Source organism: Scatophagus argus, chromosome 21 (genome assembly GCF_020382885.2).
Source record: "Scatophagus argus isolate fScaArg1 chromosome 21, fScaArg1.pri, whole genome shotgun sequence".
NCBI classification, from domain to species: domain Eukaryota; kingdom Metazoa; phylum Chordata; class Actinopteri; family Scatophagidae; genus Scatophagus; species Scatophagus argus.
The window spans coordinates 19,269,946-19,295,646 of record NC_058513.1 but is presented as its reverse complement, the minus strand read 5'-3'; the positions used below and the strand labels follow the sequence as shown (position 1 = coordinate 19,295,646).

Below are 25,701 nucleotides of genomic sequence, written 5' to 3'. Positions count from 1 at the left end.
TAAAATAAGTGTTAGATTAATTGATATAATAATTGTTATTTGCAGCTTTAAATAATATAATAGGCCGTACTGACTTTATATCCCACAATTCTTTGATGAAACAGTTTCGCCCCCTGGTGGTTGGCTGCAGTACACCTCAAACTGCTCCCCCTCCATGTTAGCAGATGGGACATGGTCCAAACTGAAAACAAAATTTTTTAATTTAAGTTACTTTATTAATCCCAAGCTGGGAAATTACTTCTCTGCATTAAACCCATCACTGATTGAAACACACACACACACATGCAACATGTAGTGAAACACACAGGAGCAGTGGGCAGCATCAAGCGCCGGGGGAGCATATTGGGGGTTAAGTGCCTTGCTCAAGGGCACATCAGCCGGCTAATGGGGGGTGGGGACATTATCACTTCACCACACTCAAATTTTTCCTGCCCGTCCGGTGGGGGAATCGATTCATTTTTCTGATCAGTTTGGTTTTAATTATTTATTCAGTGCTATAAAATCCCCCATCACTACTGCACAGGCTCTGGCTCCAAATGACATTACCAAAAAATATGGCAGCACTTGAAGTATCAGCCATCTTTTTGTGTCAGTGGTTCAAACATGTTGTTTTTGATTGAAAAGCAATATCTTAATATTATTATTTCAGTGATCATTTTTAATTTTACACTTGATTTACTCTCAACGTCAGGTGCCCAGTCGTGTTGTCCTTGTGTACTTTGTGTAATCTTGTATCGTATGTGTGTACGCAGGACAGACTTTATGTAGTGTTATGTTTCAGTCCTCTGGTCTGGTTCTGTTCTCTGGCTTCATTAGTTGTGTTCTCTGGTTGATTTGTTCCACTGTTCTGTTTTTGTTGTGTGGTTCTCTTCTCAACTGGCACAGTTCTCAGACTGCCTCTCCAGGAAGAAGAGAAGCTGCTGCTGGTCTGGGTTCATGCTGACTCTGTGACCGATCTGGGTTTTTTGTCCATCACAATCTGGTGATTGTGAGGGCGTCCAGTCAGTCTTTCCATCTGTCTCTGTCTGATGCTCCCACCCTGCTGGACTCGTTTTCTCTCTCTTTGCTCTTGCTACTTGAATCCCCACTGGGATGAAGAATCTGCTCTTGGGCAGAGAACCAGTTCAGAAAGGACAAACGCAGACCATCAGTTTCATGTCACTGGTTTTCTGTCCCTTCATGTGCTCTGTAGATAGACGGATGCAGTGTCCAGGGTGCAGACAGGACTCGGCAGTGGACTGGGACTGTGCCACCCTGGCGATGCAAATGATGACAGACGAGTTTGGGTCCTGCTGATGAAAAATTCATTTTTCCAGACTGTTCTCACAGAACAAAAAAAGCCCACGTAGTGAATAATTGATGCACTAACTGCTGTGCTGACTGTGCAGGCAGAGAAGAAATTTATTATCTCCTTCTGTTTTCCCCAAATCTGAAATGAGTCAACCTCCAAAAACAGTCAGGAAGTGGAGTGAGACCATCAGAGTGGTCCCAGTTTGAACAGCGCTGCATCGATTAGCGTCCTGGCTAATGACATACATGTACTGACTTCTCTTCTCCATCATTGAATCTTTTTCTCTCTCGGTTGCTCCCTCCTTCTCACCCTGTCTGTCTGTGACTGTGTCTGTGCTGATGGCAGGAAGTGTTTGGTGAATCTCTGGATCTCTCTGCCCGTCCTCTTGTCTCTGACTGGGTGGTGACTGTCTGCAGTGTTTCCTCTCTCTGATCAGATCGTCTCATCTTGTTTTCAGACTCGAACGCTGTCATTCATGTGAGGGAAGACACTGAGACGTCCCCTGGCTGTCTTAGGATTTAGGCCATATTTAACCAGCCTCCATGTGAAGCTCTGTTATGAAAATAAATATGAAATGCTGTTTATTAGCTGCAGTAGCTGCTGGATTCCCAGAAGTTTGTTTCCTGGCCTGTTTGGATTAGCGGGAGGGAGTTTGCTGGTCAGGAGCTGAGTGCAGGGCAGCGGAGAGAAAGAGCTGCTTTGTGGCAGATTAATGATGGTGGTAATGGGGGTGGGGGTGTTCTGGACAGAGTGGAGGTCCACAGCTCCTAACACAACGGAGATGTTGTCTATGCCAAGTTGCTATGGAACCAGAGGAGCGCGGGGGGGCTCTAAAAGGCTCCCAGGCAGCAGGCACCACCTTCAGCTGCACCTCCTGAGCTCATGTGAGCGACGTGAGGTCGCTGTGAACTGAAAACAAAACTGAAAACCTCTTGGTTATCTGACTGTGTAGAACTGATCAGTAAAAAGTGCCTGAGCATCAGCAGTGTTTTCCTGAGTCTGCTGGAGGCGAAGCAGGTCTGTCTGTTGTTCTGTGAAGCTCACTCTGAAACATTCTCACACACACCGAAACCAGAGTTAGCTAACACAGGGCGCAGGTGCACACTGTCTGCTAATCCTGCTACAGATCAGTCAAAGTCAGACCAACTGAAATTAGAGGGAATCCTGTCTGAGTTTAAATGCTAACAGTGAATTTTAATCAGATTCTTTGAAGTTCAGATGAGCTCTGGTGCATGAATGTTTAGGGCGGTTCATGTGTCATTCGGTCAGTTATGTCATTGCTAATTCAACGTGCCTGACATGTTTTTGTTGTGACAGCTTGAAATGAACAAAGACAACATGACTTGTCATAAGGGCAAACAGGTTCTCACGTTTCTGCTTTTACAAGATGGAAGGAGGAATGAAAAAACTCTGGGGAGGAAAGCAAAGAGAAGAGGGGGAGGTTATATTACTCTGTCCTCTGCCAATGACATCCCTGTCCTCTGATCAGCCTGTAGAGAGGAAGAGAACAAGGACATGATGGACAGGGAGGAGGAGGAGGAGGGCAATAGGGATGATGCAGCAGATGAGGAGCATGAGTCTCTTTACTGTGCCTGACTTTCAGTCATCATGTCTCCTCCTACCCACAGTCCCTTCCTGTTTGGGCTTGTAGAAGTTGGGATTGTGGTCACATTTCTAAAGAGTAGCACTTCAGATACTTCAGATAGAAGACTCACCTTGTCAGGTGTCCTTCTCTCATCCTGACATCCTGACTTCAGATAAGCTTTACATCACATCTGCACAGCTGCTTACACTTCACTTTATCTTGGAGAGGAAGCACCTTACAGAACAGACTGTGAGACGCTCAACCTTCTGTAGCCGTTATTTATCCCATTCAGTGCCACAGGGACAGCACACTGAAAGTAAGCTCTGCTTGTCCACTGATGAGTGGAAACAAGATGTGGCGAAAAGACCAAAATGCAATGAAAAGTGACATAAGATGTAAGAAAAGACTGATTAAAAGACGTTGGGTAAACACGAGGCAGTTTTGATAGTCTGAGTTTGTGATTCGACTGAAGGCAGCAGCCATCGAAGGCAGCAGCCATCGATCAGGTTGCTGTTAATTCATTTATCACTGAGCCATAATGGAAGACGATCCTGCTGCTGCTTTTTATTCTCCATCCTCCATCCAGACGAGGAAGGTGTGTGTGTTTCCGACCTCAGCGTGCTGAAAGACGAGACTGACGGTGTCCAGTCCCAACCATCTGCTGTGTCGCTGCTCCATCTGTGAACTCTGCTCCGACAGCTTTTGGCCTTTTTCTCAGTCTGAGAGTGTGGATGAAATGTGAGCTCAGTGCCAGCCTCACCTGAGAGCCTGGAGCACTTCCTGTGTAGAGACCACAGCATCTGGCAGGTGACAATGAGACGTCAGGGCTCTGTTTAATATGTGCAAAGAATATTAGCAATATTGTTTTTTGTAAAGAAGACATCATAACGTGCTATTTTGAAGAAAATAAAGCTTTTCAAACTTTAAGAAATGACCAGAAATCTCTGAACACAAATTAACATTAAATCACGAGCGAGTTTGTATCAAAGAATAACTAATAATAGAATTCATAATACAGTTATGAAGCTGCTTGAAGACTGATCAAGACAGAAATCAGTTTATTTCACATTGATTTAGTATGTTAAATAATCATGTAACATGTCTTTAATGTCACCGAAGAGATAAGATACAGACACATGAAAAGTGAAATACGAGGAGTTGACCTTTTCTATCTGGCGGCTCTCGATCGTTCTCATCCCAGTGAGCCGAGAACTGGAGCATGAAGACATCGATAACCATTGAGGAAGAGGAGGAGGAGGAGGAATGACAGGCTAATGGAGAGAAGAGGAGCAGTGAGGAGGGAGCAGATGGGAAACAAAGGAGATATGTTACATGCTGGATGTCCTAATTCAGGTCAGTTCAGCTGATGATTTATGATAAAATGCTCTGACCTCACTGTAGCCTACAGCCTCATTCACCTTCACAAAATGAACAGCAAGTGCAAGGCTCACTTGTTGTTCAGTGAAGAACATTTTCTGCTCCCAAAGTGATTTTTTTTTTTTTTGAAATGCCGTGATGTGAATCAGATCTAAAACTGAAGTCCAGCTGAGTTGAATGTAACTGTTGGCGGACAGATAATAAAAGCAAGAAGCACCTTGTATAGCACCTATCAAAGCCAACCTTGTGCTTCACAACAAACTGAATGGAATGTATGGATTAAACAGAAACAAGGCCTAAGGGATAAAACTCCAGGATAAAACTGGGTGCAACGTAAACAAGAAAGTATAGCTTAAATCAGGAAGAAGACGTGATACACACAGTGCAGTTGAGTCTGACCATGGTGCTTATTTTTACCTTCACTGCCGTTGGTGTTTTGGTCACAGCTTTTCATTTCATTACCACCAGCACTTGCTTGAGTCTGTGAAACGCTGCACGTCGCTTTAGTAATCACAGCTGGGCGATTTCTTATCCATTAAACAAATGAATAGAGTTTATACCTGGACTGTTATTCTCTAATTCTGATGAACTGTGTGGCTCACAGCCAGGAGACAGAAAGTTTCAGTGTTCCAGGTGAGACAGGAAGTGAGCTGTGTTCACACTCGGCTGACACATACACCTGGCACAGCGTGCAGTAGAATCTGATCAGCAGTACATTTAAATTAGATTGTGGCTGACACATGAAGCTTTTAAGATTCCTGCAGGAAAATCAGGAAACCATAGAGACAAATTAGATTTTACACAGCAGCAGATGCTTTACTTCTAAGTTAGAAAAGGGTTCGTGTCTAAGCTTTGAATTCCTGCAGTGGTTCATTGTGAAGTGGGTTCCCTGAGGCTGGTTTGTATTCAGTGTGAGTGAATCACATGCTGACACTTTGACCCCACTGACCCTCATCCTCCAGCTCACTGGTTCAAAAGAGAAGAAGAGACGCCACGTGTGTCCAACGTATGTGAACGCAACCTTTCCCCTCAAACACACCTCGTGGTGTGTGTGCATGTGTGTGTGCGCTCACACACTTATCTAACACGTGGAGTCTGGTGCTGGCTGCTCCATGAGCAGCGTGTCAGACTTTGTCAGGGATGCACCACTAAATTCCTAACTGCTCGTCCTTGTCTTAAGTTTCAGTCTTCCTCTTACAGAAGCCAATCCTACACTCTACACATGTTTTGTCCTGTCCTGTCTCAAGAAGTCGTCATGTGGGAATGTACAAATTGCTCCCTGTATCCATGACAACGGCTTAAATCATGAGAGCATATAAACCCATTAACACATGGTCAGGAGAAGCCAATGCTAACAGGCTAATTGCTAGCTTCTCCAGCAGTGGAAGGGAAGCTATGCCATCCTCACTTAATTCCCAACTTCCTGAATTCTTGAGTTAGGATCGTTTGGTAAGAGCTAAGAGACAAGAGCTAATTTTCTACCGTCTCGCTGGATGTTTGGCTCCTGATGCAGTGCAGTTAATGAAGCGAACGTTATGGTGGTACACAGAGAGAGAGGGACAGTACAGATGGAGTAAAACTGAAGGGTGGAGACTTGTGAACAGCTTCACAGAGAAAGAAAGAGTCTCATTATCATTCTGTCATGACCTCGTTCATCAGCCCTCATTCCTCCTGTGTGTCCTTGGTATCACAGAGTTTCTGCTGCAACACACACACACACACACACACTGAGGAGGAAAACACGGCTGCCTGCTCCATTTCATGACTGTACACTTCTGATGGCACATCTTAAAGGTAAAGGTCTAAAAGAACTTTATCTTTTGTTGCAAGTTTAGTTTGAGAAATCTGATGTTTTATTCAGCTGTGCATTTGAAGAAGGAAACAAACGAGGCTAAACGTGAACATTTCTGCCTGAGTCATGTCAGATAAATTTCCATCAGATTCACTGATGGTTTAGCAGTGAAGACAGCATCTCCCATGATCCCGTGTTACTTCGACATCATCAGATCAACATGTTTTGATGGAGAGAGCCCACAGCAGCAGAACCCCCATACTGTGAACCTCGTCTGAAACAGACTGGATTATACTGTGCTTCGGTCACTTTATTTTCCAGCCTCTGGTAGACCCGACTGTTAGGCTGTCACTGCTTGAAGGTTCGGGGGTTGTGATGAGTCTTTAGACTTTATATTTCAACTGCTTGCTGGCCTGCGAGTGACGCAGCAGTGTTGTGAGTCAGCTTGATGCAGCATCTTTTATTAGTTTATCTTCCTCTTTAAAACTGCTTGTCATGGAGAAATGTTCAATTTGTTTGACTCTTTGTTTGGACATGAGGAGTCATGAGGCTGTTGGTCTCAGCAGGTTATATAACGGTGAACAATATTCTTTTTCTAATGTGTGAATTTTAATCAAACAACATGTCCACTTCTGTTTTCAGATCAGCAGGAGGTTTTATGTAAGACTGTGTGAGTCCTCCAGGACATGTGGGTGATCATTTCTAATAACCTGCCATGATGTTCTGACCTTTCTATTTTTCTCACAGTCGAATCACGAGTTTTTCCACTGTGTCACCTTGCTCTCATGTGTTGGAGACAACTTATCAGCTGTTTTAATTTTAGGTGCCAAGAGAAGCTTGTGATGCTCGCTTTAGTTTAGTGTACGGTGGCCTGGAGCAAACAAACCGCTGAGGAGGCTCATGTTGTTGTTATGTTATTCCTCTTACATCAGTAGCATGTGCTGCAGGGCTGGTGAAAGTCATAAAGAGAGACTAGTTCAGTGTGTTAGCATGCTAATATGCTAATGTTAGCTCTGTTGTATCTGTGGTGTGTTTTACTGTTTCTTTGACTTTTGTCACTCACACTCTGTAGGCCTGAAACAGGCCTGCCTTGTTTTTAATCCTGCCTCAGGGTTTTGTACCCTGTTCTCACCTGTGTGTGTGTGTGTGTGTGTGTGTGGGGTGTGTGATGTTACTGCAGGTTTCACACACACAGACAGGATGTGATGGGTGTGTCTTGCCTACCATGATTTTTCTGATTGCTGTCTGTTGTGGAGGAGCAGGGAGTGTGTGTGTTTGCGTGGTTAATGTGTGACCACATTGTCAGCACACACACACACACACGCTTGAGTGCTGCCTGCAGTGTTGAAGCTGCAGTTCAGTCCAGATGCCACGTGTTGCAGCTGCTAATCACGGCTTGTGTCAGAGCTGCTGCTTTTCACTGCATTTTTCCGCTGACTCAGAGCTGTAAATCATTTTCTGCAGACGCTTTGTGGGTGTCTCTCCACAGCCATGTGGGGGGTTCATCATGGAGGTCAGCAGGGAAACTGAACTATCCATATTCAACATGAAGCTGCCTGCAACTTGTTGCGAAGCAGAATCCACAGATTATGTTTGAATTGATCTAAATAAATTATTATCTTAATGAAAAATCCTGTTTTCATCCCTACTTGTGTCAAACTGAAGGTGGTTCCTGTGTGAATCTCTGTCTCGTTCCTCTGCAGCTCCTCCTCCTCGGTGTCTCCATGGTGACGTGGGTGGAGTCTGATGTCAGTCCTGTTTGTTGATGATCCTCCCACCATGCCCACCATGGTTTCAAGGCTGCCCAAGTTCGGTTTGCGGACAAAATCTGCTACACTTTCCAACAGCACTCAGACGGGTCCAGCAGCCACCGCGAACACCTGCACCTCCAACAGCACCCGCCTCACCAACGGGTTCTACCACCATCCAGGTCCAGCGGAGGTCAACGAAACTTTAACTGCACCCCCTGCTTCTGTTAAACAGAATGGATTCATCAGAGTGCCAATATCGTTTTCTGTGAAATTGAGGAAAGAAAATGAGGCGGTGGAGGATGGGGGGACCAACAACGAAATGGAGCAGAAAAGAGGAAAGGGTGGGAATGTTGGGCAGAATCGATCTGGTACTAATGTCCCTCAGTCTCATTCTCACCGGCAGCAGGGATCACCGGTGGTTTCACAACGTGACGGCAAGAAGCCAACTTCTGCAGGAAAGGGACGTGGTTTTGGCCATCCCGTGACTTCTGCACCATCACCGCAGTCCAGCCCCAGAGTGCTTCCTGCCTCTAAAAATGCATCTCATGGTTCCAAACCCAGTCAAACTGCATTTGGGCTAGTCAGTGGCACAAAGCAGACCCTAAATTGTCTTTCTGGATCCAAACGATGGAGTGGAACCCATGGTTCTCTGAGACAGCCTCATAGCTTTGTTCATTCTGGTAGTTCTAGGCCAGCTTCTGGCCCTGGTTCTCGATCTGGTTCCCCACTACAAAAGAAGCCGCAGGCCAGCCGGTCCCACTCCAGTGACAGCCTCGGGTCTGCAACGTCTATCCGGCTGACTGAAAACGATCGTTTTCGGTCACGTAGCCTCATCCAGGTCCAACGGCAGCCCTCCCCCACCCTGACTCGAAACCCCAGCATCACCCGCTCTTACTCCATCAACAGGCCTGCTGGGCGAGGACTCAAGGAGCTGACAACTTCCTCCACTCAGGCTCTGCCTAGAGGCAACTTGACAAAATCTCTGGTTACTAGTCAGTCTCAGGAGGGACCTGGCAGAGGTGGAGGCATCAAAGTTCAAAGTTCTGCTGCTCCAGGGAGATCAGGGGTTGGCATCCCCTCCCTGCTGCCCTTGTCTGCCTTAAAGAAGCCCCTCCTACCCAGCCTTGGCCCCTCCTCCAAGCCTACTGGCATCAGCTATAAGCTGTCACGCCCGTCATTCAACAAGCAGCCCCGCCCCTTGCGAGTGACTCCGCCCAGAGCGTCAGAGGGGGACCCAGAAGTGACGCATGGGCTGACAGCATGGAGAAGCCCAGTAGAGACGCCCTCTGCGACAGAACAGAACAGCCCAGGTTTGAGGTTCTATCCTCTGTGCTCTAAGCATATTACACTCATGTTTTCTGTTCCAGCTCTGGTGTCTCACCTCTTTCTATGCGATGTCTGTTTTCTTCTGTCTCCTCCTCCCAACAGAAAGTAACCCAGAGACACCAGGGCCAGAGGGGCTGGCCACAGAGCCTACATCCCAGGGCGAGGTGTCCATTGTGGGGGAGACACTGGAGGACATGTCCCTGTCCTCCAACTCGTCTCTGGATAGAAACGACATCAGTCAGGAGTATATGGATGACTTTGACAACCTCGGTAAGAGAGATGCACATGTTTGGCATTGATCGCTTGTTTCCTTTACAAGATAACTGGAAGCCAGAAGCGTCTTGTGTTTGTAGGAAACGGAGGGGTGGGCATTCTGCTTCTCTCCTCTAAAAATGATGAGGACGACTCTGGGCTCGACCGGTCGTGTGCCAGGTTCGATGATGAGAAGGTGGCTGTCGGTGGTGTAACCAAGGCAGCGGGACTCTGTTTTCTGGACGGCAGTGTGGACTGGCCCAGCATGCAACTCAGTGGTGAGTTTACGAGTCAGAACAAGTCTTGAAACATTCAGTAGACTTTTCTAAAAAAAAACATTCTGTTTCTTTCCAGCTGAGCAAGGAGAGCATCAGCTGACCCGACTCCCCCACAGGAGGAGGTCCAGTCAGCCGGACTACCATGACCAGGTACCAGTTAGACAGGAGACTCCTGCACTCAGCAAAAGTCACCAGCCACTGGTGAGCCGGGACAATATACTGTCATTCAAGTCACACAATGAATATCCCAGGTGGAGCTGACCCCACCCTCCAACAGAATGCAGTGACACATCAGCCTCATTGTTCACAGGGCGTGACAGTTGTTTCCAACCTCCAGTCAGGTGTCTTCTCACCCTAACAACTTTCATTGGTCCAGCAGCACAGATGCTGGAGTGAAGCTCTGACTGATTTCTGCCCTTTAATGAGTGCAGTTAAACCAGCATAAGGAAGAAATGTTTACTCAAATCTGCAAACCTGCCATCTCTGTTGGGAGTTTATTTGAAAATAAGTCAAAGGAATGACTTAAGCAGCCATACAGCTGGAACTACATTCCACCGAAAAAAAAAGTCTCTATACATGTACTGCTCAAAGCTCTGAGCTTTCAGTTCTGCTAGCAGCACTGTTGAATGTCACCTGCAGTCTCCAGGTTTCCACTGTTAACTACATTTAGACACATCCCTGCATCCACCCTTTTTCTATAGCACTTATCCGTCAGGGCCCCGGGGAGGTGGTCCGGAGCCTATCCCAGCTGACTACGGGCGAGAGGCGGGTTCACCCTGGACTGCCCAGCCAATCACAGGGCTGACACACAAAGACAGACAAGCACACACACTCACACCTCGGGACATAGTAGAGCAGCCAGTTAACCTAATGTGCATGTGTTTGGGATTGTGGGAGGAAGCTGGAGAACCCGGAGAAAACCCACACAGGCACAGGGAGAACATGCAAACTCCACACATTAGGACCCAGACCGGATTCAAACCTGGAACCCTCTTGCTGTGCAGTGCTAACCACTGTGCCACCCCACAAACAATCAGAAATAATGTAAAGTATATGTGAATAAGGAGCCCTGTAACCTCAACGTCCCTGTTTATCTTTCCTTGGGTTTCCTGTGTGTGTCTCCTGTCCGCTGTCAAATAAAAATGTCCTCTCTGTCCTTTGTAGGGCTGTTCGTCCCTTGACCTGTCCCCCTCGGACAGCTGTGGGTCGGGGGGAACCTACATGTGGGACGAGGAGGGCCTGGAGCCACTGGGGGGCGCCGCCATGACCGCCTCCATCAACACCAATACCAACAGCAACAGCACCCATCACATCGGGAGCTTTGACTCCGACCTCAACAGCATCGTAAGTTTCGTGCTCTTCTTCTCTGCAGCTCGCGTCCTAAGAAAGAATTTAGTTTTTTTGTCTTTTAATTTTCTGCTCTGACACTGCAGTTAGATGTGATTTAACCTGTTTATGGATCCATCATGAGACTCAGTTTATTCACTGATAATTTGTTTGAAAGTTATTTTATTGTGACGGATGTCGGAGCAGCTGAATAAATTTATGAATATTCCTTGGTTTTGAACGTCTCAACAGCTCCCTCCTACCTCTCTGTCCCATGTGAGGTCAGTTTTTGGTTTGAAATGAACCACCTGAACACCTGACAGGCAGAAACAGGCCTGATGAAGCTAAACGTCAGAACGGTGCTGCTGCTGGCACTCGTTGCTCATTTTTGAAACTAGCCTGAACACGAGGTTAAAGCTTTGAACAATACTGTGATTCGGAAAGCTGCTGCTTCCATAAATGTCAAATCTATGTACAACACACCAGCATCTGAACGCAACACTAGAAGTTGCAGATGTCTCAGTTTTACACCGGCACTTCAGTTACGTCTACATCTTGCTTAGTTTTTGTCGATTCTGGGTCCAGTTCTGCATGTTGACTGCAATCATTGAATCCTGCTTCTGGTCCGTGTCGTTAAATTGAGCACAAAAAGGAGCCAGCCTGGTTTGGAGCAGATTTAGGCTGTCGCTGATGGTCATTTTGTCATAAATGATGCTGCTCATTTTGTTTGAGAAGTATTTACCAGCCTCCTTCTGTGAACAGATGGTACAGGAAGATGTTTTAAAAGAGATTTCACTGACACTCATCCTCTGAAATCAGAAGTCAAACCCAGCACCCATGTGCTCTCAGAGCTCGTCCACTTTTAAATCATGAGGTTTATATCATCGTGTGCCTCATCTTCCATTACCTGGTCATCTGGCTCCCTCTGCTGGCTGCTGTTTGATTTACAGCTGCAGACCAGCTAGCCTGTTCAGCCAGAGGCTTTCACTGCTGTGTGGGGGTGTGAGCTGAATGAAGGATATTTAAAGTAAAAATAATCAGTAAAGTGCAAATAATGAAAAAGTAAATAAGCAAAGTAAAAAATTAAACCATTCATTTTGTTTTTGGTGGAAACTTTCCTGGATAGTTAAGTCGTGTGATTTTGTCCAGTCTTTGAGCGACTCTTCTGGTTGATGTTCTGACTTCCAGTTTAAACTCTGAACTCACAAACGGCTGTGAACACCACAGTACCCATGAGCCTCTTGTGCTGTTGCCGAGGAGGAGAAGTCGGCCTGAGGTGTGAATCAGATCCTAGTGTACAGGAGCTAGATCCAGGAAAATATGTGTATAATTTACTTGTACTTCTAATACTGAAATACATTTAGTATCAGATTCTTTAAGACTTTAAATGGTTGATTTCAGGGAACTTGATGTTTTACATCAGTTTATACATTTGTTGTTATTCATAATTGTGAACACCAGGGGTCAGTGTTGGTATGAAGACAGACTGAGGTGTATGCGTGTGTGCAAACTGCTGGTTTTCAGCTGATGGTTTGTTGCTGGTGTGTTTTTCTCTGAAGAGGAGGGTCAACACAAAAGAAGCTGCTTTTTGTTTGTCAGTGCAGCGCTGAGGTGAGACAGCTGGTCAGTGGAAGTGCACATGTGTGTTTTCAGGCGGGTTGGGACTAAACCATCGACTGCTTCAAACACCAGAGCGAAAAGTGACAAGCAGGAAAGATGAGAGGAAGAGCTCAGGAGGTCAGAGAATATAAGAGGGAGGAGAAGTCACGAGGTGCTTAATTTGTCAATGAAATCCTTGAATCCTTGCATGAGACTTTACAGAACTGCGACCAGTGTTCATGTTTCCCTGCACATCGTTTCCAAACCTGCAGTTTGAACAGCGAAAGAGTATTGTGCAACATCTGTAACCATGGTAACCACACACAGCAAAGATGGCAGCAGCCCAGAATAAATTATTAATATGCTAAAACTTAAACATGTTGATACATCCTGTCTTTATGCCTTCTGTTTATTTTTTAAGAGAGGGGTATGAGAAGAGAGATGGAGATCTGGCAGAAATGACAAAGAAAAGGTGGGGGTGAGAGGTGGAGGTGGCAGAGGAGGTGACGAGGAAAGAAGAAACAAGAAAGGAGAGGAGGAAGAAGTGATGAGGGGGAGAAAAGTCAACGGGAAGGGAGAAGAGAGGAGTCAGGTGATAGGAAAGGAGAGGTAGAGTAGAGGAGGAAAGAGGAAAAGGAGAAAAAAGGATGGAGGAGAGATAAGAGAGGAAGAGAAGGACGGCAGAAAGAGGAGATTATGAGGTAATGTGTTGATTAGGATGACTGCTCTCAGCCACCGGGGACACTGTGTGTGTGTGTGTGTGTGTGTTATTCAGGGTGAACGTTGGGTTTGCTCTCAGGTTACTGTGGTGTGACTAAGCTTCTCCAGAGAGGAGCCAGTGAAACAAACTGTGTGTGTCTGTGAAGTCAAACTCTTCTTCATTTCTGTTATCCAAACATTTTGAAGTGAAGTTTGTTGAAAGGAGAAACTTTTAAACATCTCCTTGACCACGGCCAAAGCATCTCTTTCTGACTTCCTGTTTGTGTCTCTCAGCTCCAAGCCCTCCTGAAGACATAAATCATCAAAAACACATCAAAATGTTTTGTTTCATTTTTAAGCATTTTCAGCAGCTTCCTCTAAATGAAAGATTGTGTGTGGATATTGAGTTGGAACTTTTTCCATTGCTTTTCCGTCTCATGTTATGTTGAATAAATGACTAAAAGATGCTTCAGATGCAATGCTTCTCTAATGCTACCTGATTTTTTTTTTTATCATCATTAAATAATAACAGAGAAATGTGAGTAAGAAACTCTAAAAAACTAAATGGTTGCAGCAGATCCCAATGATGTGAAATGAAAGGTTTTGTTTTTCAGACTCTGAAAGTTTTAAAATACATCTGAATCGATTTCTCTCCCTCCCCCTTAGTACACACACAAAAACTCATTCATCTGCCATTGATCAACAGGCTCAAAAGACCTTCTCCTCACAATGATGGGAAGGTCTTTTAGTCTTTTATCGTCCTCTGGTTTGTGCTCTCCTCCATACTGTAGCTGCTCGTTTCAGAACCAGGAAACAGATTGGCTTTGATTTTTGTTCTTTTGTGTTGGTTCAGGGATTTTATTCTGAACTGGAGCTGAGCTGCGCTGCAGTCTGTCTAACCTTGTAGAAAATTCAATATCAAATAGAGAATTATTCAAATAGCCTGCACCACCCTCTTCTACACATAAGGATGTAGCACAAGCTCAGAAAAACACAGTGTCCTTCATGTTGTTCAAAAAAATCCATCATCTGCTCCTTTTGTAGTGTTATGTTGTCAGTTAGCGATGTTGGATATGTAATGGTGTTCCTGCATTTCCCAGAATGCCTTTCCACAATGCAGAAAAAGCCATAAACAAGTAATTACCTTTTGACAGTGAAACCGGTGAGTTTGAACTAAACGTTATCTGACAGTGAAAAGCTCACTTTATCTATCTTCTTATTTCACAGTAGAGCGTAAAAGCTTGTTTAATCCAGCGGTAGCTCAAAAGCCAACCGCCATCATACGCCGTGCAGAACAGTCTGACTCTCAGCCGTCTCGTGGCTGCAGTGCGGTCTGGTCTATTTCCTGCTCCTGTGAGCGTAGAAATTGGTATTTGTGCTTCATCTTAGCTGGTAGATTTCTCCCAGTTAGGTGCTGGTGTCAAACTGGTGGATTTGGAGGCACTCAGTCGATGGTGCTGAGGGTCCGACTCTAAAAGCTGATGTCCACAAACACACATAATGCTTTTTGATATCAAGAGCCATAAAACTCACCTCACAATCACCCGTAATAAGGACTCAGGGTGAGTACAGGAACACTCATAATGCATTATTATTAACCATTATTAGTTAGTCCTGTGTCATAGCAAAGGGAAGAAATAAAATAACAGCTAATAACAGACGTCTTCTTTCAGGACATCTTGAACAACCTGGACTCTTGTGATCTGGATGACGATGACCTCATGCTGGACTCAGACGTTGTAGAAGATGCCTCGCTGCACAGCGGTGTGTTGTCTTTATATGTACAGTATGTGTGTTGGCATGGATGTGAGGAGCTCAAATACAGAGAAATTATGGATCCCACCCAGGCAATATAAAAGGTATTAGCTAATAAGCTATATAAAACTAAATATAAGTGTAACACAGTTTTCCTCAGTCAAAAATGATCCATGCTAGCTAACAAATTCAGGACAGGTTACTGAACTCAGACCAAATATGCTGCAAGTGAGCTGATTAAAACTGCTTTACCTCACCTTTAAAACTGATTGCTTTATGTTAGCCATTAGTTCAAATTCATAGCTAAAACGATATGGGTCATGTCAGCAGCTCAAAAGTATTTAGATTAACTAACTGTTCAGTTTAGCAGCTGACATTGTTGATAACTAAAACAGTTAAAGGCTTCAGTTTAGGTTAGCCAACATCTGTCTTTAGCAGCTAAACTGTTAAGTTCAACTGTGAAGCTAACAGGCCTGTGTAGGAGAAGAAACAGTTCAGTTTAGCTTTATTTGAGTTTAAACCTTTACATTTAGCCAACGTTCAGTAGCAAATAGCAGTCTTGGTTCAGTTAGCTAGCAGTTCCGCTTAGCAACTGAAACTTTTTGTTGAACTCAGGTATGCAGTTAAAACAGTTAAGCTCAAGGTTTTGATCTTTTGATTTGAGCTTTGATACGTCAAAAGTTTCCTTCCGTTAGAAAATGTTTTACAGCTTACAACAAAACACGTTATGTGTTAGGAATAAAGGCAGGACATTTTAGATGAAGCTAATCCTCTTCACCAGTTCACTCCCTGGTAACTGCACCTTTTAATTTCCACTTTCTTCATGCTGTTTTAACGTAAACCTTCCCAGATCTCTGCCAATTCTTCTGCTGGAAAGCCGAACAGCTCGGGGATGATCGCAGGACATTAAGACATCGTGCTCACGATGTCTGATGACTTCATCCCTTTTCTTAATTAGGCTTTTGTATTCCAGACAAAGTGTTTTCACTTTAACATGCTGCTGCTCTGAACCCTGCAGAAGGAGCTGGGATTTCTCACATGGCTCAGTGGAGAAAGAGACAGCTTTGCTGGGGAACGCAGGACGTTCACAACGACAATGAAAGGTGAGAGAAGGTACTTCTCTCTATATGGCTCATCCTTGAGTTACCTGCAGAGTCACTTTCACAAGGTGAATTGAATCTTCATGATCCACACTGGATGAAATGTTTGGAGAAATATTCTGATTTTCCTGCATTCTTTTCAAACCTAACACAGGGACCTTCACGCTTTCCCAATTACATTACAAACTTTAAACTTACAGTTGGCAGAGGAAAGGTCAGAAAAGGTTTGTCCTGATGCTTGCTTTGGGGGAAAGGTCATAAATACACCACTTGAAAAGGTTTCCTTCACTTTACTGGGAGCACGAAAGTGTACGTTTGTGTGTGATTAAAGAAGGTCTGCTCATTAGAAACCTGACAGGTTGCTGTGCTTGGAGGTGCTTGAAGCCACAGGGTTACCATAATCATTAGATTTTCTCCTGGTGGCATCACATGAGTGTGTGCAGCACATTTTCTGTCACTGCGTAATATTTTTGTGTGATATTCTGCTCAAAGGCAAACGAGCACAGCACAGAGGAGATGTTGTGACCTCTGCTCCGTGGAACAGCAAATAATAGATTATAGCTTTGAGCTGTAAAATGAAATAGCTTTTTATTAACACCAAATATCTTCGCTGACCACCATTAACATTAAATGTGGTGCCTGGCCTCATGAGCGCTCTCTTCTGGCTTTGTGTATTCACAGCTCAGGCGTCCCTGTTCTGTCTGTTCTGACCTGCACCTTAGCATCCAGTTTTTATGTGACATTTGTCAAAAATCAACAGCAGCAGCAGCATTTTTCCTCTTCCTCCAGGCCTGGCATTATGCTGTGTTTCCTTCTGCTGGCCCGTCAGTAGACTGATTTAATAAGGCGAAGAAAGTTTATTTGCATTGCACGTTTCAGCGAGGCCCTTCAAAGTGCTTTACGTGAGACAGAAAAGACATTTAAAAAGAAACAACACAAGGCAATATAAAACAGACAGATTTAAATGGGTTTCATAAGGGTAATTAAAGGAAACGTTGGAAATGTGTCTGTGAGGAAGAGATGCAGACCTCCTCAAACTGTCGCAAACTGGAAGAAATGTTGTGTTACTGAGCTAACTGTGTTCACAGACGTCTGTCCTCCCCTCAGTGATTTCCACTGCTACGAACTGACCGAGGATCCGGGGAATAAGAGGACAGACGCGACCAGGGACAGTGACCTCATTCTGGACCTCTGTCCACCAAGGTGATTCAGGATTTTCAATCTCGTCCTGTACTGAAACCACAGCAGCGCACTAAATTGGTCCCAAACAAAGTGAAATCCTCATCTTTATCCATGAATTGCTGGTAGCCTTTTGACAGGAAATCTTCTGTCTGTTAGCCAGACTTTAAACAAAGCTTGTGGTCACGACACCTTCAGAGATGTTTCAGCATTTCATTTCAGCAACATATTTACACATGTGCAGCATTTCACAGTCGTCCCTGAACGCAGCAGACAGAGGTGTTGTCACCAGAATCAGAATCAGAATCAGAATCAGAATCAGAATTCTTTATTTGTCACATGTGGATGTGCATCCACAGTGAAATGAAAAAACAACAACACTCCTTTTTACAACTGTGCAAAAATAATAAAAATACAATTGACATGAGATAAAAGATAAAAAGTTAAAAAATAGAATAGAATAGAATAAAAAAATAAAAAATAAAAGATGTAGATTTGTAATTGTTTTTCTGCGTCCCCTCAGCTCTTCCTGTCTGTCTCCTGGTAGTCCCGGTTTGGGTCTGGATGTGGAGGAACTGGCTGAAGACTGCTCTGTGGTCAGATCACAGCTGGAGTACCTGCAGAGGTTGTTGCTTCAGGTGAGACAGCTAGAGGAGGAGATTTAGCCAAATGACTGACTTTCTGACGCTTTGGTCTCCTCTGGATGTGAATTGAGGTCATAAATCTTTGCAGTAAGTGCAGCTTTCTCTGATAACGTAAATGCTGTATGTTGTTCAGGAGGAGGATGTGGACGATGACGCTCTGACCACAGACACCCCGAGTCTTGAAGCCAGCGACTCCTCGCACGGCTCCCACTCGCAGGTTAGCGCGTTTCAAATGTAACTTACACATCCAACCAGCATCGCCTGCTTCTTCTGTTGTCGTAACATGAATCTTGTTGTCTTGTTCTGACGCTAACGTGTGTGTGTGTGCGTGCGTGCGTGCAGGTGCAGGCTCTCCTGCAGGAGGTGCAGCAGCTCAGACAGGAGCTGAGAAGCCGAGACCAAACCATCGCTCAGCTCACCCTGCAGCTGGTGCGTGTCTCCACCCTCTCCTGGTATAAACACACGACACCAGCGTGTTAGCCGTCGCTAACAGGCACCCATGTTTCCTTCTGAGCAGACCGCCCCCACGGTGACCACCAGGTGCCGCTGCCGGGAGACGCCAGGAAGGATGGATCGACACACGCAGACGAGTGTGGCGGAGAGAGAGAGCGTGGCCTCACAGACACCGTGGAGAGAGCACACTGTGAGGACACGCACACACACACACACACTCACAACAACAACATTCACAACAAAAACCAAATGAAAGGAAAGAACAAAACAGAGCAAAACTGTAAACCCAATTATGTTCTTTGATTTTCTCTTGATTTTTGTTTACTTGTTTTTTTGTTCGTTGAATTGTCATCTCTGTCTCTTTGATCGTCCCCTGAACCTTCTTCTTCTAATGTCAGAAGTCATTTATTTAATGCAGTTTGTGTTGTGGGCAGCCGGTTGACCGAAGTCCCCTGAAAGGCTTTGTTTGTTTGTTGTTTGTTATCTTTTCAGTGTTTGGAGTTTTTCAGTATTTCCTTAAAGAAGCCAAAAATCTGAATCCAAAGTCTGCGTCTTTTGTCTTTGTCCTCATGTCATCACCTTCTCTTCTTCTTCTGTTTTCCTTGCTTGAAGTTACGACTCAGCATCTTGTCCTTCTCTCGTCCGTCTCTTTGCGTCCGTCTCTCCTCAGGCTTTCCCTCCTGTTCCTTTCCTCTCTCCACCCTGGCAGTATCAGCGCTCCAGGCCTTACCGGGGGCGGCCGAAGCCCGGTATCCCCTCTCACCTCGCTACAAAAAGTGAGTCTCACGTCTTAGCCCAAAGCCCAGTACCCAGTGTGCACCGCTGACTCTTCTACGTCTCAACTCCATCTTCCTCCTGAGTTTCTCTCTTTGGTAGAACATCCCAGCACGTCATGCTCGTGTCCGCGGTGGATCCTGGGTGTTAGACTCGTGTTAATTCATTAGCATCATTTCAGTTATTTTGGTAAATCTTTTGCAGGGATTTCAGTACAAATCAGAGTAACAGAGGTGAACAGGTGAAGGGTCAAAGGTCGGCAGAGATGTTTTTAATGGAGATGTGGAGATTAATACTAAGCTTCATTTTAATATTTATGCTTGACTGAGACCCGACTGCACTGAATCGAGTGCTCCAAATTAAAAGTTTCTGTGTGACGTTGAAGTGTTTTAACTAATTCATGAGCGAACAGATTTCAGTCTGCCGCTCAGGTTCAGTTCGCTCCAAGTCTTGTTTTTAATTTGGAGTTTTTAACCTCATCTCTGCCTCATGATTTGTTCATTAATATTCTTGTCAGCATGTTCCTAAATTCCTCTTCACTCTCCTGATTAGCTTCTCGTCCCGCCTCCCCTTGTCCACGTGAAGACCTCCTCCTTCCTCCATCCTTCCATCCTCTCCTCAGCCCAGGTCTTTGAACCGTAACTCAGACTCCATGACAACACGTCCTCTGTGTCTGTCGCTGTCTGACAACATGTAGATCGTGGCCGGCGTTGCGCCTGAGAAATCATATCTCTGCTTGAAACTGTTTTGAAAGCCTTGAGTGAGTTTGTTTTTCTTCTTCTGGTGTATTTTCTGCTCTAACTGTCCTCCACCTGTTCTCTGTGTGTGTCTTTGCTTCTCCTCGCTGCCTTCGCCCAGGAGTGGAAAAACTAGTGCTTTACTTCAGTGACACGGCGTGGTATGGTAGCAACTTTTTTATCTTCCCCCTCCGCCTCCTCTACATCCTTTTCCTCCCTCCCCATCCCATCCAAAACAATCGCTGTTGTGTTCATCCATCCATCATTTTGTCAAAACTTAAAGCTGTTGATTTTCGGGCACTCGGAGGTCAAATCTTCAAACCCCGACGTGTCATCTCCTCCGACGTTCAATATTCACCCTCCGTTTAGCTCAGATTTGGTGTCTCGGCTCCTGAGCTGTTGAGCTGAGATGTTCCACGTTTATTCATGGGGATTGTGCCGTTTGACCGGCAGCGTCTTCTTGACGGCCCCGTTTTGTTCTGCTAAACCTGACGTCAGAGGACGAGTGGCAAAGAAGCCCACTGTTGTGTTGCTCACGTCGGGACCTTTAGTGACCCAGGACAAGAAAAGCTCATTTACTGGTAATTCTTAAATTAGTCGGTTCCTGCTTTGAATGTTTGAGAAAAACCTAAGAGGAACTCCAGACAGGAGCTGACTGGGTATCGAAGGTGTTCACAGCCTCAGTGTTTTCACTCTGTGCACTCTGCTCAGCCGGGACAACTGGACTTCAATGAAGGGACTGATGGTATATCAGCTCGGTATTGGACTTAATAAAAAATGTAAATAACTGTTAAATGGATCATTAATAACAAACAGCAGAGGACGTCAAATTAACTGCAAACTGTTGCTCAGCTTGTCTGCTGGTTTGTTCTTGTCAGGCAGTTGAGTAGCTTCATTATAATGTTGGACTAATGAGATGACCAGAGGAGCTGACGTGTTGCACAGCATGACAAGTTGATGCGCAAACTAAAGTACTTGAAGTAAGTGAAAATGAACAAGTACCTTCAGCTCTGCGCACTGTTTTACCCATGATTCATTGCTCCCCGGAGGACAGGTCACGCCTTCTCCTTCTCACTGAGTCGAGCCCCGTGACGGCGAGTCCAGAGACTCGTCAGGAGGCGGCGCAGAGATAAAATTGTCTTTCTAAATGGCTCTTAAATTTTGTATTAGATGAAGTGCACTTCAGTCTGCTTCACTTGAAGCAGTCAAAGCACAGGAGATGAGATCACTCAGGATGCCCCTCATTTCCCCGAATGTGATGGAGTGAAGCTGCTGCGACTCAGGGGAAATCTCGTCATGTCTGAACAGCGCTGAGGATTGTGGGAGTTTTGGTTATTGCTTCACACGCCGACGTTGCTGAACTTGATGTCAGCCGTTTTCTGAACCTCTCACCTCCAGATGAGCTAGAGAACATAGAGAACATGTGAACATGTGAACATGTTCCAGGCCACGAAGTCGCAGGGCCCCCGCCTGTTCAGCTCACGATGCCTCAGAACGAAGACCGAGGACCCCACAGCCAAGGAGCGGACATCTAATCTGTGAGAAGAAAAGAAAAAAGTCTGAAACAAAAAATATTTACTTTCACGTCCAGATTGGGAAACCTTGGAGTCGCTTCATGTCAGCAGACCAACAGAGATTTTCAGTGTCTGAAATGTGAATGTCAGCACAGTCAGACAAATCAAGTCAACGTCTCTCAGAAAATAACTAAAATGTTCATTTGAAAGGCTAAAACAGAAATCAGGCTTTTTGTCTACATTAAAATACATACAGTACATACACAACAGTATAATGCTGTAACATGCTGTTGTACTAATACTTAAAGTAGTTGAAGACCAGCTCAGAGCTACAGGCTCATGTTTATTAATGATGGTTAATAACACGATAATTGATTGATTGATGCACTATGTAGTGATTATCATCTCCTGGGCCAATGAGAGGACAGCAAACAGAGGGAGGGATGCTCCCCGTCCTTCCCCTGATTGGCATTTCTGTTGTGTTTTCTGCTTTTCACATCATCTCCTTCTCTTTCTGTTCTCTCTCTGTTACCCATCCCTCTTGTCATGCATTATTTATGAACAATGGAGACACTGGAAAGCATCCCTGTGGTGGACAGACAGGTGGGCAGCCTGACTGCGGTACCACCAGCTGCCACAAGGTGTCACTGTTCACACGTGAACGTTTCCTTCCTGTCAGATGAGCTTTGTTCAGGCTTTACAGTATGTTCTACACAGAACCTGTCACACATTCAGATCAGAGACTCTGTGGCGCCCCCTGCTGGGCAGGTTCTGACAGGCCCACTAGCATGTTGTTGATTTGAGACTCTGCATGAGATTTGTTGACAACAAGCTGGAACCAGAGAGGGATTAATCAGTTACTTAAATTATTTGTGATTAATTTTCTGAGAATTGATGATTTCGGCAACATTTAAGTGATAGTTCACGACTGAGCGTTTCATTGCCGCTCAGATTCTTTAGATGGAGTGGAGCGCTAGTCTCACGGTCCGACGTCGGAGTCTGTCAGACACGAGTATCAAACTAAGATGACTTTATAGCTACGACGATAAAATGTTGTTCTCACGTTTTTGTCTCTCTGTGTTACAACCAAGAGTTTACGAATTTATCCACAACAGTATGAACTGAGGCTGTTTGTAATCTGACAGGAAGTAGACCCGCAGGTGGAATCAATTTGCTGTAATTCTGCCGATTAGAGCGAATTGTCTCCGTGTTGGTACAAATCTGGACACATTGTCAGGATATAAAGGCAGTAAGTTGAATTGAGCTGAGCGAAGACAAAAGATGATTGTGTCTTCAGAGGGAGTGGGCTCAGTCGCTTGTTCTTGCCTTTACAGGCTGCTGACTGGCAGCTGTGGGTTACGTGACAGTCACAGAGTGTGTGATCCAGCATCAGTAGCGACAGACCGCAGCACGCGGCGGATCTCGCTGAAACTGGTCTTATTTACTGTTGAACATCCTCAGTTTGCTCACGTTGGACCTTTTGCTTCCTGTTTACAATCCAGACCCGCCATGTGCCTGCTGCTTGAACAAGCTGCTCACACACACTTTGTTTTGCCACTTGTGTGTTGTTCATCAGCTGGGAGTTTTACGGTCGCACTGTTTGTTGGGTGGAAACTGAATGAGGCTCAGAATCAGACCTCAGCTCTGTTTGCGGTGTCTGTAGCATCAGCTGTACAGCTGAATCTTATCTATTCAGAAATGTCATTTCAGCCCCTTGACGTGCATCCGTAAAATAAATGCATAAATAAAAGTCATAATTTTACTTTGTTTTCTTTCTTTTGCATGTGTACGCATGTCAGTATACCTCCTCTGGGAGATACTGTGGAGTAAATCTGCAAGTCCAAAGGTTCAAAAAAATAACAGAATAATCAATGATGAAAGCAGCTTCTATCTGTTTGAGTCCAGTGCTGCAGTTTGGCCTCCAAATCCAAAAGCTTGTGTAACTCTTGGCTCAGGTCTGCAGTGTACATCTCACCATGTTCATTTATGCAGGATTCCCTGGCTATAAGATGCATAAATAAATGCAAGATAAGAGTGAGCACTAAAATAAGTGAATTTTTAACAGGACGACACAAACTCCCAGCAGCAGCAGCAGCACAGAGTGAGACGGATAAAAAGCCTGAGTGGTAACAGCAGATTAGTTGTTACTTGACAGAGTTTGCTGGGATCAATAAGCTGAGATTGTAGCACATGATGGATTTTACTGCTCAGTTTTTTCACTTTCCCTCTGATTCTCGGTGTAAATCCGATTATCAGTGTGCAGATGAGAGCAGGCTGCAGGATTAAAGTGTGGAGAGCAACAAGAAGCTTAACGGTTCTGCATCAGTCGCAGTCTGTTATTCTCTGCTGAGTGATCCGCTGCTGTTCTGCGCTTTGCACCTACAGGCAGGCAGGACGTTTGTCAGGAAATCAGGTGGTCCAGGTGAGGAACACTTTTTGGACACTGAAGATATCATATTGCAAAGTGAGGATGTTGTTGGAAAACTGGGAAACTTCTCAGGGACGAAGAAGATGTTTTCGAAAAATGACAACAACTTTGAAAAGTTTGGATTTTTTAAAAAATTGGGACGTTTTTAGAGTCACTTCTTTAAAAGATTCGACTGTTCATTGACTGTGACATGTGGTGCCCCCTGGTGGCTGGCCGCAGTACAGCAGACATAACATGAGCCAAACGAAAAACTCCAAGGACACGTCAGATGAATTTTTCCCAAAGATGACATGAACAGCAACTGAACTGGTGGCTGTTCAATACTTTTTATTTCAAACATGTACCAAATAAAATCTGAGCCCACATGGAGGCTGAGACACGACCTTTCTCACCGTGTTTCTACTGACGGAGTTATGACCCTGCAAACTGAAATGAGTCGATGGATCGATGGATCGAACGTGTTGGGAGCGAAAACCGCAGACAGGAGATCAAAACCAGCTGAAGAATGTTGTTGCTGTCAGCCGTGCATTTCAGCACTGAAAATGAAACAAATTGGGCCTTTGTCTTTGTAAATAAAAGTACGTTCATAAACAACTGATGCAAGCAGACGCGCGCGCGCACACACACACACACACACACAGCGTTGATGTCTAAAAGAGAAACCTTCCCCGCTCTTTTCTGCCAACGTGATACAGTGTTTAGCAGAGGAGATTCATGTCTTTGTCTGTCTGTCTGTCTTACATGTAAACATCAGTGCAGCAGAGTTTACACACACAATCGCACTGTCACATATATCGATCACCTGTCAGAGCTGCAGTGACTCAGCACTGCTGAGCTGACTCGGCAAAGCTTGCTGTTCATGAGTTTGGGCGTCAGCTCGACACGTGTTGTTTTTGACTTTTTTTTTTGTGTTTTGTTTTCAGTCACAGATACTTCACTCCTCCTGCCAGGAAGACCAGGAACCACTGATGGACCGAAGCCCAGCTCCGCCGCCCACTGAAGCTCTGCCTCCCACCCACCCCTGCTCCACCCGGCTTGACACCCCCGTCCTGGACTGTCCTGACCGCGTGACCGAGATCGGAAAGGATTATGGGAAAAGCACCAGGAAGGAGGAGGAGAAAGGCGAGACGACTGAGAGGAGGAGAACCAGATCCCTACATCCACCGCAGCCCTCCAGACTCGGCCTGTTCCTGTCTCAGACCTCCAGCTCCGCCTCAGCTGCTGCCGGGCCGCTGAGGACGAGGGCGGCCCAGCAGCAGCAGCTTCACGACCCGCAGGGCAGTTCTGGTGTTAGGGTCAAAATGGTGGCCGTCACCTCTGGCTCCTCCCGCCTGCCCAAGCCAAAGAGCCACTGAGGTGTCGGTCGCTCTGAGCAGCTTCTTAACACGCAGCGATGTGAGCCGACGAGCCGACTCGTCCTCTGCCTCGCTAACTCCGCCGTAGTCCTAAACTCTGGTTCTAATCCTCACTAAATAATTTAAGCTGTAAATGAGGTTTAATAATATTTATTTATTGTTAATAGCTGAAGCACTGTGACTGATAATAAAGGTTTAAAAACTGTCGACACTTTATCTGCCAGGTCCCGTAGTCTCATGATGACTTCCTTTAAAGACGCTGATATGTAACAGTACATTATCTGCCTCCGGTCAGCTAGAACAGCTCCCGGTCCCCGGTGCAGTCCCCGGTCCGGCCCCCGGTCAGCTTCGGGGCGTCATGGAGAAAACAGTCTGCTCATTTGTGCCCTGCAAGTTTATCCCCACGAGCTAAAGATTATTTTAATGATCCAGGCAGGTCACAGTTTCCCAGAGTGACATTTTGAAAGCCAAATTTTCTTTTGATGG

The 25,701-nt window shown here is 45.3% G+C and overlaps 1 protein-coding gene across 10 annotated transcripts in view; it reads left to right on the top strand.

The window, feature by feature from the left end:
* The window catches only part of LOC124052496 (serine-rich coiled-coil domain-containing protein 2-like), a 39,334-nt gene extending 13,903 nt beyond the window's left edge, over window positions 1-25,431 (top strand). For 2 of the 10 annotated variants that reach the window (XM_046376802.1, XM_046376799.1), the window contains exons 2-16: window positions 3,463-3,683; window positions 4,078-4,229; window positions 7,749-9,106; window positions 9,225-9,392; window positions 9,476-9,652; window positions 9,729-9,853; window positions 10,817-10,996; window positions 14,950-15,040; window positions 16,050-16,134; window positions 17,239-17,334; window positions 17,834-17,948; window positions 18,088-18,171; window positions 18,297-18,383; window positions 18,472-18,597; window positions 24,784-25,431. In XM_046376802.1, the coding sequence (XP_046232758.1) occupies window positions 7,792-9,106; window positions 9,225-9,392; window positions 9,476-9,652; window positions 9,729-9,853; window positions 10,817-10,996; window positions 14,950-15,040; window positions 16,050-16,134; window positions 17,239-17,334; window positions 17,834-17,948; window positions 18,088-18,171; window positions 18,297-18,383; window positions 18,472-18,597; window positions 24,784-25,215 (3,081 nt within the window). In that variant the 5' untranslated portion in view covers window positions 3,463-3,683; window positions 4,078-4,229; window positions 7,749-7,791 and the 3' untranslated portion in view covers window positions 25,216-25,431. Of the gene's footprint in view, window positions 1-3,462; window positions 3,684-4,077; window positions 4,230-7,748; window positions 9,107-9,224; window positions 9,393-9,475; window positions 9,653-9,728; window positions 9,854-10,816; window positions 10,997-14,949; window positions 15,041-16,049; window positions 16,135-17,238; window positions 17,335-17,833; window positions 17,949-18,087; window positions 18,172-18,296; window positions 18,384-18,471; window positions 18,598-19,077; window positions 19,184-20,039; window positions 20,303-24,783 lie in introns of those variants that run through there. The other 8 variants (XM_046376803.1, XM_046376801.1, XM_046376804.1 and 5 more) reach the window with 6 other exon arrangements.
* Window positions 25,432-25,701: the final 270 nt, after the last annotated feature.